The 19842-nt window shown below is 43.6% G+C and overlaps 1 protein-coding gene across 2 annotated transcripts in view; it reads left to right on the top strand.

Moving 5' to 3' along the window:
- Nucleotides 1-19842, top strand: part of TTYH1 (tweety family member 1) — a 311500-nt gene that overhangs the window by 103824 nt on the left and 187834 nt on the right. For both annotated transcript variants that reach the window (XM_082274354.1, XM_082274355.1), the window contains exon 2: nt 9416-9588. In XM_082274354.1, coding sequence (XP_082130480.1) covers nt 9416-9588 — 173 coding nt within the window. The remainder of the gene's footprint in view (nt 1-9415; nt 9589-19842) is intronic.

The following is a 19842-nucleotide window of genomic DNA, read 5'->3' as shown; positions in this document are numbered from 1 at the left end:
CAGTCTGTCCGTTGGTCTGCGGATGGTAAGGAGAAGTAAGCTTCCGCTCGATCCGTAGTATGTGACATAGTTCTTGCCAGAACTTGGAAATAAATTGTGATCCACGGTCAGACAGAAGAGTTTTTGGGATAGCATGTAACTTAAAGACATGTTTCATCAGGAGTTCTGCCGTTTGTTTGGACGAAGGTAGTCTACGAATAGCAATGAAATGTGCCATTTTTGTCAGATGGTCCACTGACACTAAGATGGTATTAAATCCTTTGGAAGGAGGCAATTCCACTATAAAGTCCAAGGACACAACTTCCCATGGAGTTTGGGGTATTGGTAGACTGCATAGTAGACCGGATGGTCTCGTAGTGTCAATTTTGGACCTGGCACAGACATTGCATGAAGAGACGAATTTTTGTATAGATGTTTTCATGTCAGGCCACCAGAATTGCCTGGTAATCAGATTAAGAGTCTTTGTCATACCCATATGTCCTGCCATAGGCACATCATGCGATAATTCCAAGATCTTGGTGCGTATGGTAGGTGGTATGTAAAGTTTGTCGTTGTAGTAGAGGAAGCCTTCTGCATCAGTATTTAGTTGTGGTGGGGGTGTATCCAAACTTATACCATGCAAAACCTCTTCCTTCAAGGAACGGACAACTCCAATAATGCGTTTGTGAGGTATTATAGGAACGGAAGGGATTTTAAAGTAGTTTTCTTCAGTTAGTCGTGATAGTGCATCCGCCTTTTTGTTCTTATCTGCAGGTGTGTAGGTCACTAGGAAGTTAAACCTTAGAAAGAATAGTGACCATCGTACCTGTCGGTGCGAGAGAGTTTTGTTAGTCTGAAGATATTGGAGATTTTTATGGTCCGTGTATATAAGTATTGGTAATTGGGTGCCTTCGAGTAGATGTCGTCAATTCTCCAGAGCCAATTTTATAGCAAGCAGTTCCTTTTCACCCACGGGGTAATTTATCTCTGGACTGCTTAGGGATTTAGAAAAAAAGGCGACTGGATGAAGTGGTGAAGTGTGAGTTGGTCGTTGGGAGAGTATTGCTCCTACTGCCATGTTTGACGCATCTACTTCCAGAATGTATTGGAGGGATGGGTCTGGATGGCGTAGTATGGGAGCAGAAGTAAACCTTGTCTTTAACAGGTGAAAAGCTTTATTTGCTTCATCTGACCATTTGAATGTTTTTTTAATGCTAGTGAGCTGTGTGAGGGGTCTCACAATGGCAGAGAAGTTTCTAATGAACTTCCTGTAGAAATTCGAAATCCAAGGAATCGCTGTAGCGCCTTGCGTGTGGTTGGTGTAGGCCAATCCTGAATGCAGGATATCTTACTCATGTCCATCTCGATTCCTGTTTTGGATATGATGTAGCCTAGAAACAGTACCTCTTCTTTATGAAACAAGCATTTTTTCAGTTTCACATAAAGGTTGTGTGCAAGCAATCTCGATAATACTAGTCTTACATGTCTTATGTGTTCAGACAGGGATCGTGAATATATAAGTATATCGTCCAGATAGACCACAACACAGACATCTAGTAAGTCTCTGAAAATATCATTTATAAATCGTTGAAAAACTGCAGGGGCGTTGCATAGCCCGAATGGCATTACAAGATATTCGAACAATCCGTATCTGGTTCTGAATGCAGTCTTCCACTCGTGTCCATCACGGATTCGAATGAGATTGTATGCTCCTTTCAGGTCCAATTTTGAAAAATAGGTAGCTCCACGCACCTGCTCAATGAGCTCAGGGATAAGCGGTAGAGGATAGCGATCTTTTATTGTAATAGCATTCAATTGCCTATAGTCGATGATAGGCCTGAGACTTGAGTCCTTATTGCGGACAAAAAAGAGTCCTGCTGCTGTTGAAGAAGTGGAAGGTCTAATAAAACCTTTTTCCAAATTCTCATCCAAATAGTCTTTGAGATGGGAAAGTTCATCCTGTGAAAGGGGATAAACATGACCGAACGGCAATTTGCTATTTGGGAGTAGATCAATGCTACAATCATAGTCTCGATGGGGAGGTAGTGCTTGAGCATTTTTCTCAAGAAAAACCTCAGAGAGATCCTGATAACATAGTGGTGCAATCTCATCTGTCACCACAGACAGGATCTTCCCGAAAGACGGGAGGTTACACGTACCCTCGCAATAGCAAGAGAGGAAGGTCAGGGTCCGTTCCTTCCAATCTATGGTTGGTTGATGTGTGTGCAACCAGGGAAGTCCCAAAACAATGGGAAAGTGGGGTGAAGGTATTAGATCGAAGGTAGTGGTTTCCATATGGGACCCGTTAGTAGTGACTAGGAGTGCCTGTGTCTGATCAGTGATCGGACCAGAGGATAAAGGAACACCGTTAATAAGACTCACTGAGACAGGTTTAAGTTTAGAAATAATAGGAACTTTATTTAAAGCAGCAAAACGTATGTCAATATAATTTCCACAAGATCCTGTGTCAATCATGGCCTTAGTAGTAATCCTGTTCTGGTCCCACTGTAATGTTAAGCAAACAGAAAGGTAAGGGTTAGTGATTGAAGTTGTCAATCCCCCTAGGAGGACATGTGAACACTCACCCTTCTTTTTGTAGACTAGGGGACAGACGTTTATCTTGTGATCCGGGAATGCACAGTACAAGCAGAGATTACCAGATCGTCTTCTGGCTCTTTCCATAGTTGATAGAGGTGGGCGTATGGTTCCTACCTCCATAGGAACGGGGTCAACGGCCGAGATCCGAGAAGAACTGGATAATGGCGTTCCCATTTTCTCAGCCTTTCTTTCTCGTAGTCTTCTATCTATGGTGATACTGAGTTGTATCAATGCATCCAGGGTTTTTGGCAGATCCGCTCGGGCGAGCTCGTCTTTAACGGCCTCTGATAGGCCAAGCCTAAATTGGGATTTCAGAGATGCATCATTCCATTCTGAATCAAGGGTCCATCTCTTGAATTCTGCGACAAAGTCTTCTACAGGTCTCCTACCTTGTTTCAAGGATCTTAATTGAAGATCGGCAGTACTCTGCCTATTGGGATCATCATATAGGCTAGTGAGTTCTGCTAGGAACAAGGCATAGGAGTTGAGAAGCTGGTCGCTTTTCTCAAAAAGAGAGTCTGCCCAGGCCCGAGGATCGCCTGTTAGGTAAGAAATAATAGTACAAACCTTAATGTGATCAGTAAGGTAGGTACGGGGTTTTAGCAAGAAAAGTAACTCACATGCGTTTTTAAATTCGCAAAATTTTTTGCGATCGCCTGTAAATACCAAAGGAGGATTTATTTTGGGTTCAGGGGACTGAGCAGTGGTAAGTTGTGTCAGTCTAATTACCTGCTGCGACAGAGCCTGATTGTCTTCTTTTAATTCAGCAAGTGCGTGTATTAACGCAGGTACTTGCTGTTTTAATTGTGTCATCTGAGTGGTTATTTCTGCTGAATCCATTTGTGGTTCGTTCAATCTGTAACGCTCCTGCGTTTTATGTATGATGTGGATTTTCAGCTGCAGAAATATTCCACTTCAGTAGTCATGTAAGAGAAACGCTGAGACACCATTCCCAACTCTCAATGACTCATCATGTGTGGAGGATCTCAATTCAGCAAGTAAATACACACACTCAATAAGATGTTTCCTAGAGTGACTTATGTATATAGTAACACAGTGATGATAGGCTGAAGAGACAGGTTGGGTAGAGATGGTAGATGACAGACACTTGAAAGGAAATGTTCTTGAAAGTAAGATAGTAGCAGATGGGATGCAGATAGGTTTAGCAATCATGTATGGTAGTAGATGACAGAGTAGCAGGTGGACATACAAGAGAGATCAACCCAGTGCAAGAACAGGTGGTAGTAGGCTCAAGAGCTAGCAATCTTAGATAATGCAGATGTAGTAATAGTCCTTAGTATGCAGAGCTAGATAGTGTAAGCTTTAGTATAAAGGTTATAGAGGTTTCCCCTGTGGGGTACTTATCACTAATAGCAATGTAGCAGAGGAGAGGTTCGGCAAGAGCGGATGATCCGGTAGCGGGATACAGGGATCAGCGCAGCGTGGTTCCGACAGCGAGGTATGCTTGCAAGCATGAGAGCTTCAAGACAGGTTAGCATCAAGGCACAAAGCAGTTTGAACGAACACATGTGAGTGAGAGCCGGCGATCTAAATAGCCATCCAGTCCGGCGCTCAGTGATGACAGCATCAGTCTTAAAGGTGTATGCGCACCTTACCAAAAGAGAATGGTGGGGCGCATACACTTATGAAAGAGTAATTAGGGTACCCAAAGGTACCAGAACATTACAGTTATGAACCTCATGGAATGATCACTGTTATTTCTTTTTTTACTGGGTCTGTACTTGAGGTATAATAGTTCAAACGCTTGGTCAACCAGGGGTTCTGGATAACCCTTATCAAGAAACTCTCATTTAAGGGTACCACTTAGAAGAGATTATTCTCCCGCTCTACAAGACTCTGGTCCGGCCACATCTGGAGTATGCTGTCCAGTTCTGGGCACCGGTCCTCAGGAAGGATGTGCTGGAACTGGAGAGAGTCCAGAGAAGGGCAACAAAAATAATTAGGGGAATGGAGGACATCAGCTATGAGGAAAGACTACAAGCACTGAACTTATTCTCTCTGGAGAAGAGACGATTGAGGGGGGATATGATATCAATGTACAAATACTGTACTGGCGACCCTAGCATAAGGAACAAACTATTCAGAGAAAGGAGATACAATAAGACACGTGGCCACTCACTAAAACTTGAGGAAAGGCGGTTTAACCTTAAAGTGCGTAAGGGGTTCTTCACGGTAAGAGCGGTAAAGATGTGGAATTCTCTTCCACAAGCAGTCGTATCAGCAGGGAGCATTGATAGTTTCAAAAAACTATTAGATGGGCACCTTAAAGACCACAACATACAGGGGTATACAATGTACGGTTAAAAGCAAACACACACACACATCATAGGTTGAACTGGATGGACTGATGTCTTTTTTCAACCTCACTAACTGTGTAACTGTGTAACTTTGCTTGACATATTCTTCATCGCATGTACATTGCCTGCAGTTGGCTTAGTGTAATTGTTAGCATGTATTTGGCCTTCCTGATGGTTAACTTCCCGGTCTAGGAATTTCAGTACTTTGGTGTCCTGAACATATGTAAAAGACAGTCCATAAGGCTTCACTTTCCAAAGAATACTCAATAATGTAAAAGGGAAATTAAAAAAAAAATTTTTGTTTGCACATGATTGGATGATGGAAGTCAGGAGTGCTTCTGCTTATTTACTAAGCTCTGGTGCAACTGCACCTTGCAAAATGCATAGTCTTTTTGCCTTTAGTAAATCAACCCCATAGTTTTGGTCATGTCACTTTGCAAGATGTTAAATACATATTGTGCAGTACACTACATAATCCTGACTACTGCACTCTGTTAGCTGCATCGTACAGCAGACAGTCCTGACCAAATGCACTCTGTTAGCCGTGCTAAATATTACATAGCCTACATAATGGATGTAACCCATTTTTTGTGTGTGTCTATGTGTGTGTGGGCGGGGGGGGGGTGAGGAATGGCACTTCCAAAATAGGATATTGCACTAAACCCGTAGGTAAATAAGAGAACCAAAACCTTTGCTAAGTGGCAGAGTGGTTTTGATAATAAAGTTGGAATTGCAATTAAAAAATGATGACATCATAAAAAATATATATTATATAATGATGATAAAGTTCAATTAATTAAATCCAGATCAAGTCCTTCAATGTGTCAATTCAGTGCCAATAAACTATGAGGATAATCGGGACTTTTTTTCTCAAAGAATAGGTGCAGGAACTCCCCCTTTCTGACTCACTCCTTTTCTGCTCCCCTACCCACCTCCGAAGACCGTTCCCTGATTCAACCCCCTGCACACCTCCCAGTACTGCCCTTTATAAAGAATACAGAACTATTTTTGGTACCAAGTAAGTATGGAATTTGTTAATGATAACAAGAAAATCAGTAAAATAGATCTCCTGCAGCCAGCAACATCAATACACCCTCCAGAAACAATAGATCCCCCAACAACAATGCACCACCCACAACAAAATATCCCACAGTACAACAATAAAGCCCTGGCAGCAACAACAGATCTCCCCACAGCCTGCATCAATAGACCCCCCTTAACAGTAGATCTCTCCCAGCAACAACGGACCACCCAGCAACATAAGACAAACCCCAGCAACAATAGATCCCCTACCAGTAACAATAGACTTCCCCAGCAACAATAGACCCCCTTCAGTGCAAATATGGATCCCCTCCAGCTACAATACATCCCATAGCAGCCAGCATCAGTAGACACTTCAGCACAACCCAGCACCCCCTGCATACTTTCAGTGCCGGAGGTGCTGGAACTGCACTCCCCCGCATTCCTGCTGAAAAAAATCCATGAGGATAATATTTACTCAGAATCAACCGAAAAACCCAACTGTGCTAGTGAAAATGATTCCACCACCAGAAGACATGGGCTCAGTGATACTGTGGACCTTCAAATTATAAACACTATAAAAATTATAAACACTATAACCCAGGACTTGACAAAACCCAGGCGCCAGGTTACAATGGCGACTGGAAATCGCATCCTGGCACCTGGGTTACACTGCAGAAGTGGTCGGGATACTCCTATGTGGCCCACCCGCGGATGCAAAGACTAGCGTCAGGCTGGCCGATAAAAGAGCCTGCGGCTTTGCAGCCTGCTGGAGCAGAATACACGCCCCCTTTCCTTACTGCCGCTGAGTGGACAGAGAGTGCCCTTTATCAGTGCTACCTCATCAGTGATTATCAGTGCCACTTCATCTGTGCCCACCTGTGCCACCTATTAGTGCCACCTCATTAATACTTATCAGTGCTGCCTACCAGTGCCACCTCATCTGTGCTCATCAGTGCCACCTCATCAGTACTCATCAGTGCCACCTCATCAGGGCAGCCTATCAGTGCTTATTAGTGTCACCTATCAGTGCCCATCAGTGCAGCTTATCAGTGCCACCTATCAGTGCCCATAAGTGCCACCTCATCAGTGCAGCCTATCAGTGCTTATCAGGGCAGCCTCATCAGTGTCACCTATCAGTGCCCATCAGTGCAGCCTATCAGTACCCATAAGTGCCACATAATTGGTGCAGTCTATCGGTGCTTATCAGCGTAGCCTCATTAGACCTGTCAGTGCCACCTCTTTAGTGCCCATCAGTGCAGCCTCATTAGTGCCACTTTTTTTTTTTTTAATTTTCAGTCTTTTCCACTGCGCTGGATCACGTACAGTGGTTATGGGTAGGGGACATGCGTGCGCAACCACTGTTCCACCCGTGCTGTCATTCGCCAATAATGTATGGCCTGCTGATCAGCTAAGTGAATGACAGAAGAGAGCTCTGTGTTGGTAGACACAGTCAGCAATGATGAGCTGTTTTTTTTACACAGTACACACATTACAAATTGTTAGGTACACAGTTAACCCATTGAAAGCCCTTAAATGTTAACCCCTTCCCAGCCAGTGTCATTAGTACAGGGACAGTGCACAGAGCACTGATCACTGTATTAGTGTCATTGGTGATGTCAGTGGCATTTAGTCAGTCCCCCACCCCTCAGCATCAGTTTGTGTCAGTGTCAGTGTCACTGTTACTGTATAAATGTCACTGGCAGGGAAGGGGCTAACACAGGGGCAATGAAGGGGTTAAGTGTGCTCCTAGGGAGTGCTTTGTAACTGTAGGGGAAGTGGATCCACGAGAGGAAAAGAGAGATCTGCGTTTCAGCTTGGCTGAAACATAAGATCTCTCTTTTCCTCCCTGACAGAACAGCAGTCTGCCTTGTTTACATAGGCAGACCGCCGTTCTGTCATTCAGCTGAACGATCAGCGGGTCCCAGCAACCATGGCGGCCGCTGGACCCGCTGATTGGCACGCTCCCCCAAAATTCTGTACGTGTACGTGATTTTGCGCAGCTGGGCCGCTCTGCCGCAGTATATATGCGGCAGGCGGTCTGGAAGTGGTTAAAGCGTTACTAAACCCACAAAAATAAAATCAGTCTGTATATGCAGTAAAGCATGCTTGTCATACTCACTGTGGAACCTAAGGGGTTAATCCTCCGAATTGTGTAAAAAGGCTGTGTGATCCTGTCTTCTCTGATCATCCTCTTCTTCCACTGTCACCAAACCATCTCCTGATAGAACAGAGGCTAGGGGACAAGCTGCACATGCTCAGTTTGGTGTGTACTGCTAGAGAGTTTTTTTATTCTTGGGGGTGCATGTGATCAGCACAGGGCCAATCAGCACTGTGCAGACAGAGGGTCAGGGCGGTTCCTGCAGCCTGAAAGGACAGTCAGAGCAGAATGAAAACTCCTCCTACAAGCTTTAACCAGACACTGATAGAAGTCCCAAGACTGCTATATACTGCTGATGAAAAAAGGTATTTAGCAGTTTATATTTCCTAAAACTATTGCATTTCCATGTTCTGTGTATTGTGGGAGACCAGATATAGTGAATGCTGGGTCCTGGGTTTAGTAACCCTTTAAATATTCATTCCACCCAAAAATGCTTTAGCTCCAGGGCTTGTAATAGGCCTTAGATACTCCAATAATGAGAACCCCCCCCCCCCCTACATATGTCCCAGTTCTCTTCCTGTCCACTTTAAGTTTTTGGCTGTTCCTTGTACCTTTATGTGTTCATAATAGTATAAAATAAAAAGGCAAATCATCAGGGAAAGGGAAAATATTTATAATGGTCAAAGCAGATATGCAGTAGCAATAATTAATGCAAACAGATTGCACCAGTAGAGTCTCTGATTTAAAAAAAAAATGTAAGAAAGTGTAGCTCTTCAGCTTCCTACAGTAAATAGACACTCTTCAAATAACTTTATGCCTCGTTTCCACTGAGCGGTACGGTTCGGTACAGTTCAGTACGGTTCGGTATGGTTCAGGCTTGCGTTTCCACTGCCAACAGTACCTAAGCTCAACAGTACCTCAACAGTATTGCTCCACCCTGTTGGTACGGTACTAATGTGCTTGGTACCCCAACGAAAAGGGTACCAAAAAAGTGGTACGGTACGGTTCGGAATTAGGGTACCATTTACAACTTTTGGCAATGGAAACAGCAAAAATTGGGTACCGTACCGAACCAAACCGTACCATACCACTCAGTGGAAACGAGGCATTAGTGTCTAGTTAGGCAGCACTTTCTATACTCACTTTACTTTTAATACTGTCTATCCAGACAAGGGTAGCATGCATTCACTATTCTGTGCAAGCTTTGCCATAAGAAGATCCTGTAGTTCCTGTCTACAGAATACCTGAAGATCATAGAACATGTTTCCTTTGCTGAAACAGATATGCACTGTTAATGTCTAAATAATTTGAACTTCCACCAGCAAATTCTGGGTGGAGCTCAGTTTTCAACCTTTGTGTTAGAGTATCCTAATGAGTTTTCATTTGTGTTTCCCTCTAGGCTCTTCTTTTCTTAGCTGGCATTGCTGGACTATGCCTGGCCATCAGCCTTGTCTTAATCTGCGTATATTTAATACGATTCTGCTGCTGCAGTTCTCAGGAAGAAGAAGACTCGAAGAACAGTCGTGTCTGCTGTATCACCTGGAGCTGTGTAGCGGCCGTGATTATATGCTGGTGAGTATGGCATTGTTCATCAAAATAGGTGTTTTTTGTTCCGTATTTCCATTGGAATACATATTACGTGGCATGGAATTTATCATCAATACATAATGTTTATTAAAAGTACAGATTACCCAGTTGGGTCGCATATACCTGTTATAAGTCAAAGAGAACCTTGAATGGTTTTTGGTTTTGATGATGCTGACTCATTGTCCACTGATTAGAATGGAGTGGAAAACTGACAAAGGCTAGGGAATTACTGAACCTTTAAACAAATATGTAATTTGTTTAGCTGAGCCACATAGTAGCGTAGCACCCTCTAGTATGTATGCTAGATGTAGATAGATAGATGTAGATAGGTTTTTGTTAGAGTAGAAAATGTTAAGTTTAGCTGAGGGCTAAGCCTGAGCTGTGAATCTGGTCAGGGTTCAATGACTCTCTCTCTGGCACTTCCCCCTGGTCTTGAGGTTTGTAGAAACTTCCAAAGCTGGAGGGTGGGCATGAAGAGGGGCTGCCATGCATATGCCTCAGCCAAATCCCAGCAATAGGCCAGCAGGGGGCAGAGCTTTCCTCATAAATAGACACGGGCCATGCCAGCAGGGGCAGTCGAGTGGAAGATGGAGATGCCCCCTGAGCTCGGGTGCTAAAACAGATGGAGGAAGTCCTTCCGGAAGGCACAGGAGCAAGGAGAGAGGACAGCAGGAGCAGGTCAGAACGTCTGGTCGATCTCCTGGAAGTCAGCCTGGTGGGCTGGTTAGTGTCAGTCTGGAGGACTGTGGGGAGAAGTTAGCCTGGAGGGCTAGTGAAAGGAGCAGCTGAGTCAGGTGGGTTGGCAGTGCCTGAAGAGGTGGTGCTGGGATAAGTATCCACAGGAATGATGCAACCTGGACACTAAAGCTCTGCTACACAACTAAAGGGCCTCGGGTTCCTGCCGGTAATAGGCTATCGCTTTAATCTGACTGAGTGACTGTCAGATATTCACAGTGTTCCAGCTGGTTTCTGCAAGCAAGTGAGTGCTGGAGGAAAAAGTGGAGCTGTATATAGAGACTGTATATAGAAAGAGTTGTCTCTAAAGTTTGCTGTTGAAGTCAAGTGGGCATCCCATAATCTCCCATCCCTATCCAAGTTATTACCCTCAATAAGTAACAAAAAAATGTTACGGAGTGTGCCTGTGAAGATTTGATGTCTCTGACTGTGCAGCATGGGGATCCCATTCTGCCTGTGATTTCATAGGGGATGCACTACAGTAGTGGTGTATGAAGAACTGGCTGAAAATAATTACAAATTACTTAGTAAGAATGCACCATTCATGTTTTCAAATGTGCATTCAGCAGGGTAATGCCTTGTTTTGAATAGGAATAAATAATTTTTTTCATTTTTTTTTGCCTTGTCACAGGTTTAAATTAGGGAAAGTCAAATTAAGACAACTTATGCTGACAACATTTTGAAAATAAAACTATTTATTAAAACTATAATATAAATGATTAACAGTTTTTTTTTTTTTTTAATGAATTGGAGTATTTAAAGCAAATTTACTGTCCATAGAAATATAGATATAAGGTGTGACAATACAACTTCCTTTCATTCATATTGGTTGAGGCGTGCCACAATGCATGCTTGGTACAGAGGAAACTGTTTGTTAGGTGTCCTCTGGGACTAGTTCTGTTGTGGGTCCCAGATCCCAGAGGCTTTGTAGAGACTTGGAAGAGATGAAGTTCCAATCCTGGGTCAAATATTTGCCTGTAGAAAGCACCCTGATTGGGTTCCACCCAGGAGTGAGGAGGTCTCTGCCCAGGGGTCAGAGTGGAAATCAGTTTAGGTAGAGGTGTCTACAGAGTGTTTTGAGTTCTGTCTGGTGGATCGAGGCAAGGGCAGACTTGTATAAAGTACTCAAAATTTCTACTTGAATAAAAGTACAAGTACTCGATCAAAAAGTTACTTAAGTAGAAGTGGAAGTGCTCACAGAAAAAGTTACTTAAGTGGAAGTACAAAAGTATTCAACATTTTTTTTACTTAAGTATTGCAAGTAGTTTTTTCAAAAAAATTGCTACTTAAGTAGAAAAAGTAAAAAGTACCAGTAGTTTTGAAAAAAAAATTCTACTCAAGTACTGAAAGTAGAAGTAGAAGTACTGTGTTATGTAGTTATTAAAGAAAGAAGTCAAAAGTTTGAACATAATATTTGTTTTTATTACTTCAAATGATTTATTCAAATGATTAACCTAAAGGACAATCACAATTCCTTAGGCTGTAACTTTTTATAAACAAAAACAGATAAAGTCCCTCCCTTCCCCTTTTAAAGCATCCCTCCTTCTCTTCCCTGCCTGTTTTTTTTTTCTCCACAGCTTATTGGTGCACAAAATCATATATAAACCAATGTGATATACAACAATATATTCCAATAATGAAATAAAGGAAGAGTGTATGAAATCTAAGTCAATAAAAAGTTCAAAATATTGTGAATCTTCAAATATATATATCATATTCATATGTGACAAAAGATGAATATAATTTAATATCTGCTGTTAATGGGAAAGAAAGAAGTGAACCTCCCAACCAGGGCCGGCCTTAGGTGTTCAAGCGGCCTGTGCGAGCTGATCCTGTGGCGCCCCCACCAGCGCCCTGCACATTTTTTCTTGCACTTCATTTGACTTTTCTTTTTTATGATCACTACAAACTTGGCCCCCCTTACATTAGAGACCCCCCTTACATCAGAGACCCCCCAACGGAGCCCCCCTTACAACAGAAACCCCCCAACGGAGCCCCCTTACAACAGAGAGTTCAGAAACCCCCCATAGAGGCCCCACTTACATCAGAGACCCCCCACACAGATCACCCTTACAGCAGAGACCCCCCAGCCCACACAAAGAGCCCCCTTTACATCAGAGACCCCAACACAGAGCCCCCTTACATCAGAGACCATCCCCACACAAAGCCCCTTACTTTAGAGACCCCTCACACAAAGCCCCCCTTACATCAGAGACCCCAATACAGAACCCCCTTACATCAGAGACCATCCCCACAGAGCCACCCTTACATCAGAGCCCCCCATAGAGCCCCCCACAGAGCTCCCCTTACATCAGAGCCCCTCCACACAGAGCTCCCCTTACATCAGAGCCCCCCACATCAGAGCCCTCCCACACAGAGTCCCCCTTACATCAGAGACCCTCCACACAGAGCCCCCTTACAGAGACCCCCACACATCAGGGACCCCAACACAGAGCCCCCTTACATCAGAGACCATGCCCACACAAAGCCCCCTTACTTTAGAGACCCCTCACATAAAGCCCCCCTTACATCAGAGACCCCAATACAGAGCCCCCTTACATCAGAGACCATCCCCACAGAGCCACCCTTACATCAGAGCCCCCCATAGAGCCCCCCACAGAGCTCCCCTTACATCAGAGCCCCTCCACACAGAGCTCCCCTTACATCAGAGCCCCCCACATCAGAGCCCTCCCACACAGAGTCCCCCTTACATCAGAGACCCTCCACACAGAGCCCCCTTACAGAGACCCCCACACATCAGGGACCCCAACACAGAGCCCCCTTACATCAGAGACCATGCCCACACAAAGCCCCCTTACTTTAGAGACCCCTCACATAAAGCCCCCCTTACATCAGAGACCCCAATACAGAGCCCCCTTACATCAGAGACCATCCCCACAGAGCCACCCTTACATCAGAGCCCCCCACAGAGCTCCCCTTACATCAGAGCCCCCCACATCAGAGCTCTACCACACAGAGTCCCCCTTACATCAGAGACCCCCCACACAGAGCCCCCTTACATCAGAGACCCCCACACATCAGAGACCCCCACACAGAGCCTCCTTACATCAGAGACCCCCACACAGAGCCCCCTTACACCAGAGACCCCAGGCCCCCACACAGAGCCCCCTTACATCAAAGACCCCCCACACAGCGCCCCCTTACATCAGAGACCCCCCACACAAAGCCCCCTTTACATCAGAGACCCCCCACATCAGAGACCCACCACACAGAGCCCCCTTACATCAGAGACCCCCACACATCAGAGACCCCCCACACAAAGCCCCCTTTACATCAGAGACCCCCCACACAGAGCCCCCCTTACATCAGAGACCCCCCACACAGAGCCCCCTTACATCAGAGACCCCCCACACCAAAGACCCCCCCACACAAAGCCCCCTTTACATCCGAGACCCCCACACAGAGCCCCCCCTTACATTTGATGCAGGAGAGAGTTTACTTACCTTAGTATGGAGGCTTACCACGAGAAGGGGCGGGAGGAGGAGGAGGAGAAGGGGCGGGAGGAGGGGGAGCCGATGATCTCTCCTCTGGTGTCCCTGGCCTGGAGAGGAGGGGATCTGTCAGTGGCGGGCACTCAGCCCTGCAGCTATAGAAGACACAGGCACAGCCGCACAGTGGAAGGTAAGCGGCGGTCGTGGCCTGTGTTAACTCTCTCCATGCCGCGGTCGCCGCTTACCTCCCACTGTGCTGCCTGATCATGTATGAGCTGCGATGGCCGCACGGCGCCCCTTTTGCCCATGGCGCCCTGTGCGGCCGCACAGCTCGCACACCCCAAAGGCCGGCCCTGCTCCCAACCAAGGAGAGTCACAAGCGTACATAGACATTTTTTCTGGTAAGAGGCTGATTTTGTTTTTTTCACTGAAAGTTAAGAGCACAGGTTTTGCAATTTTGTTTCACTGGATCTATTTTGGATATTATTTTGCACTTACCTTCATCTGCCGGGTAAGGGGGAATTCCACAAGGTGGTGGGAGTCTGCACCTATTTGGAATAGGTCCTGTTTGATTCCTGCACCTTTGAAAATATATTCATCTTGTTTTGTCACATATTTCAAGATTCACAATATTTTGGACTTTCATTTCATACACTGTTCCATTATTGGAATATATTGTATATTGCTTTATATACGATTTAGTGCACCATATATTTAATTTATCACAGATTCATTTATTTTTGTCCTGGTTGCAGCTTTTTTACATATCAGCATCAGCAGCCAGCAGCGCACCCTTAATATTCACATTTATTTCTCCACAGCTTATTCCCTGCAGTGTGCATAAAGCAGTCATTTTTGGAAGTTACGCATTTTCTTTTCATCCTCAACTTGTTAGGGAAACTAAAAGATCTCAAAGGCCAGTAGGCCACATTCAAGTATTTCTTATGCAACAACAAAAGTGATTAGAGCAAAACATTGAGCTTAAACAAAAGCAGATCAAATATGCCCCTTTAAAGCATCCCTACCCTCTCTTCCCTGCTTGTGTTTTTTTTCTCCACAGCTTATTCCCTTCTTAAATATATTTATATGACTGCTTAATGCATACCAGTTTAAGTTAGAAATCTTTGGTTTATCCTCAAAAGTAGTTGGTTTTCAAAATTGGAACTAGTCAGTCTCGCTCTTCTAGGGCTAAAGACTAATCCTGCAATACTAAAAAGCCTCTCGCAGGCTGCTGATGCTGGAAGAGGTGTGTTTAACTTAACAGACAACTTGCACACAGCTGGAAAAGACTTGAGCCAGTCCATGTTATCTGCTGAACATGACAAGTACGCATCTAGCTGTTTGGCACTGTCTTGTGCCTTCGAACCCTGCATGCCAGAAAAGAAGTCGTCTTCATCAGATGAGCTGGACCTGTTGACCTCTGTACAGTGCAACGAGGGGTCTTCAATACTTCGTTTGATATATTCCATTCCTGAAATATAAGAGTGTGTTAGCTTAGCTAGCTGTTCATTTTATTCAATTGTATATGGTAGAAAATTAGACTATTAGTCAAAATAATGAAATCAAAGTGCTGACAACAAAGCATCTCAACTTGTCTGCATCAAGTGGTCTACTCTTCGCGCACTCCTCCTCATGAATGAGATGCATGGTTGGTTGTATGAAGTTAGGCCTAAGGGGTTTTGCAAGTAATTGCAGAGAAGTACTAAAGCAGAATACATGAAGGATCTTTGGTTATGGGGTTTCTTGCTTAAGTTTGATTTATATAGAATTATTGTGGAACTTATACAATAATAAGAGTTTCAACCCATGAAAGTAAACACAGATTTGACATGATGACATTGTCGGTAGATGATTTTAATGGAAATAATAGTGGCGACTTTATAATTCAAATAATTCCCTTAAACAAAAAGCCTTTTGCAGCATTTACAGCCTGGTGGCAGACCTTAGACAGGAAGGCTTGGCTGCCAGTGCCATGATACTGCTATGCTAAAGAGGAAGTCTCCCATACTACCACATCATTTCTCACTCTAACATCATAATGCCCTGGTATGTTTGCAATATCTTCTATGCAGGACAAGCTCATGTGTGTTTGTTTTCATATAAAAAAAAAAAAATTAAAAGTAATCCCGCAATATTTGAGCTGTACTGCTGTATGGTATGTGAATTTGTGATTGCACAAAAAATACACAATAATTCACCCATACTACACTATATATCTTACCCATTTTGATAGTCTCATCCTCCTGTGTCCAATTTGTCCTGAATTTTGGAAGCAGAATAGCAGCGGCCACCAGCTCTGGGTCTTCCATCATAGGGCCAAAGCGATTCTGAATGCCCACCTGCAAGGCATCCACAAGCGGCTTGCAATACTTCAGAGGCATCTTGATCCTGTTCAGCTTGATTTTCAGGAGCTTGACGGTTGGGAGCAGCCACCCCATCTGGACATTGGTTTCAGCTTGCAAAATGTTAGTTGCTTGGGCGACTGGAGACATGACAGCAGAATACTCAGACAAGAATGCGAGTTCAGCTGGATTAAACCTATGAAGAAGACAAGAACATATAAACAATAAGAAACAAAAAACAGCATTGCTACATGATTGGATGTGGTGATTATCATGCAATGAATTTGGTACATCGTTCAATGTTAACCATTCAATTAAATGTTGTACAAGTAGACAATATGGACCAGAATTGAGTTTGAACAGAAAGAGTACCATAAACCATTTTTAAACTTACATTGGAACCTTCAAATCTGTGCAGAAAACTCTCATTGTTGCCTCTCCCTTTTCTTTCACTATCCTGAGCAGTCTCTCCACAGCCATGAAGACAGAGTTCCACCTTGTTGCATTTGGTCGCACGAGCTGGAGGGAGCAAGCATCTTCCACAATTTCAGCTGCTGTTGAGGATCTTGAACACTTATTCCAAAGTGCATTGCACTTGGCAAATGTTGAGTAGTATAATTTCTTGTACGCCTCATTGGACACTGCTTTGCTGGCATCGGCAGTGGCTATTAGGTTAAGAATGTGGCATGCACACCGCTGGTGCTTCGGGAGCTGGAACTCAAAACCATCATCCTCATCCAAAAGTGAAGATACATCGACAAACTCGACCTCCTCCTCATCTTTGTCTGCTTCTTCCTCCTCCTCCTCCTCCACCTCAACTAGAGCACCAGCATTTCCATCTTCACCGAAGAGTTTGAAGGCTTTAATGAAGTTGGAGCCATTGTCCGTGGTTGTTCTGACTATCTTCCCTCGAATGTCATACTCAGCATGGATATCATTAAGTGCATTTGCCAGAAGGTCGAAAGTGTGAGAGCCTCTTAATCTTTTACAGGCCAGGGCCACTGAGCACCTTTTTAAACTTTCCGGGTCCAGCCAGTGAGCTGTGACCCCAATGAAACTACGCCGCCTGGCTGACCAGCAGTCAGTGGTTGTCGCGATGTGGTCAACAGTTTGCATGGCCTCAATAATCTTGATCTTCATCTGTTTGGCAGCATCATCAATCATAGATGTGAGTGTGATTCTTGTCATTATTTTGGTATTTGGTACCAGGTCTAACACAAAATCGCGGAAAGCTGCTTGCTCTACAATGTTGAAAGGCTGAAGTCCTCGGACAACATACTTCATGATTGCCTTGTCAATGGATCTCTGAGGCATTGTGCTCCAGCTACCCATTAATGTCGGCTGCTTGATGGAAGGGGAGGGAATCGGTGTCTTCTTCTTTCGCTTTGCAGATGTGAGTTCCTCGTATCTATTCAAGTGGCAGTCATGCTTGCTCTGAAAAGAGACCAAAAAATATATTGTTTTACCTTCACAGAATTATAAAGTTTTACGTGACTAAGCAACATAGCTAGGTGAGTGTATAACCCACACTATTAATAAAAAGCAAAAATAATTCAATTAAAGTCAGTTATACTTATCCACCATAATTCTATATACAAAAAACTAAGCAAGAAACCCCCATAAGCAAAGATCCTTCATGGATTCTGCTTTAGTACTTCTCTGCATTCTTGCTGCAAAACCCTGTAGGCCTAACACTTGATACAACAAGCATGGTTCATGATGAGAAACATGAGTGCGCGAAGAAGACCACTTGAGATGCATGCAGAGCAGACAATTTGAGATGCTTTGTTTGTTGTCAGTCAGCACTCAGCACTTTGATTTCATCACCAAAAGTTTATTTTGACTAATAGTCTAATTTTCTACCATATAATTGAATAAAATTAACAGCTAGCCAACTTACTTTGCACTTTTTTTCCTGTTTTCACCTCACTCCAGTCTAAACTAGGCTAAAATATTTTTTAGGGAATTTTTCTACACATTGTCATATATAATTTTATATATAATTTTATAAATAACCTGAAATTACTGCAGTACACCAAGTTAAATCCTAGTACTAATTGGGGTGTCATAATGACAAATACCCAATAAAGAAGTACCTAGGTCCTAAAATCAATTGTAGAAAGGAAAAGGGAGGAGGAGGCATGAGGACTTTCTGGGTACACTAAGGCTACATTATGTTAAAAAATCATATAAGTTTATTTGGTCACTCTCACTCACAACAATATATTAAGAAAGTTCAGAAAGAGTAAGTAAGACACAAACAAGGTGTCTAAAAACAACACATATGAAGGAATACTCTCATGATACCACAAGGACACAGTGCCTAATGTGTAGATTTCTTGCCCAACATGTTTTGCGGTATCTTGTCCACTTCGTATAGGGGTCTTATGTTAACAGAGAGTTCCTAAACATCTAAAGAGAGAGCTAGTTGCATAATGCATTCAAATAAATCTATCAAAGAAATAGATAAGTTAGAGAAAAATAATATAACAACAATATATCAAAAAGCCACTCACCAAAAGAAGGTCAGGCATCAAGCATGCATAGCACTGCTATGCTTGACGCCTTTACATTACCTCTCTGACCTTCTTTTGGTCAGTGGCTTTTTGATTTGTTCTTATATTATTTTTCTAACTTATCTATTTCTTTGATAGATAGATAGATTTATTTATAGCAGCAATAACATGACATCATTTATACATACATAGCTGGTGATGACATTCCTGCGAAGGAAGGTGGCCCCACGACGACGACTTAGCCAAGAAGATGGTCCAGGCCGGGAAGGAGGGGGAGGCAACCACCAAAACTGAGCGGAAACGCCTCCTAGACGGACATGGGAGTCCTATGTTGGAGTAAGAAATGGACAAATGGCAGTCAGAAAGTAACTAAGCATATTGGAAAAGTGTTACTAAATATGCATTTAATCGATTCAAAACATATATATTAAAATGTGCAGTGCTGCACAGTCTGCACTCTGCAGACATCAAACAATTGTAAAATTAAAAGGGAATAAGGGATATAAGGACCAGGACCAGGAGAGAGAGAACTTTCCTCCATATTGTAAAAATAAATAGAAAGATATGTTCATCATGATCATTATGTTTGCCTCGCATCCCTTGCTAAACAAAAGCAGGTGCAAGCAGAAAAATATATGTATATATATATTATTTTTACACACACAGTAAAAAAGTACTGTTATATAATAATATCAGCAGACAGTCCAGTCAGCAGCACTCAGTCAGACTCAGGCTCAGCACACTGCAGACAAAGAGACTCACCAGGGCAGGGAAGGAAGGAGAGAGCCAAAGAGAGGTGCCTCAAAAAAAAACTGGTCAATTAGAAAAGGAAGACCAGCAGCAGGTCACAAACAGAAAAACACACACTGTGGAAGCCACGGACGGCCCGGATGGGACCACATGGTCAGACTACCATGCTGGGCTCACTGCAAAGAAAAGAGAGTCATATAAAAGTTAATTAAATGAGCCACAAGAAAGAGAGTGCCTGACATCATGATAGATAAGATAGGATAGCAAGAGTGTGGACCCCGTCACCCCGAATGCATTTTTTACCAAGTAGTTTAACCTCCTCCGTCCCGTCCTGGGCCGTCCGTGGAGCCTGCTGTGCTAATGTCTGTGTAGTCGTGGCCGAGGCTGGCTGACAGGCATCTGCCGACATTTTATAGGACTCCGAGTCCTGTCCGGCCGCTCACG

The sequence above is a fragment of the Pelophylax lessonae genome (assembly GCF_965119305.1).
Source record: "Pelophylax lessonae genome assembly, chromosome: 12".
NCBI lineage: Eukaryota > Metazoa > Chordata > Amphibia > Anura > Ranidae > Pelophylax > Pelophylax lessonae.
Note: the sequence above shows the minus strand (reverse complement) of the source record. Positions and strands in the feature narration are given on the sequence as shown.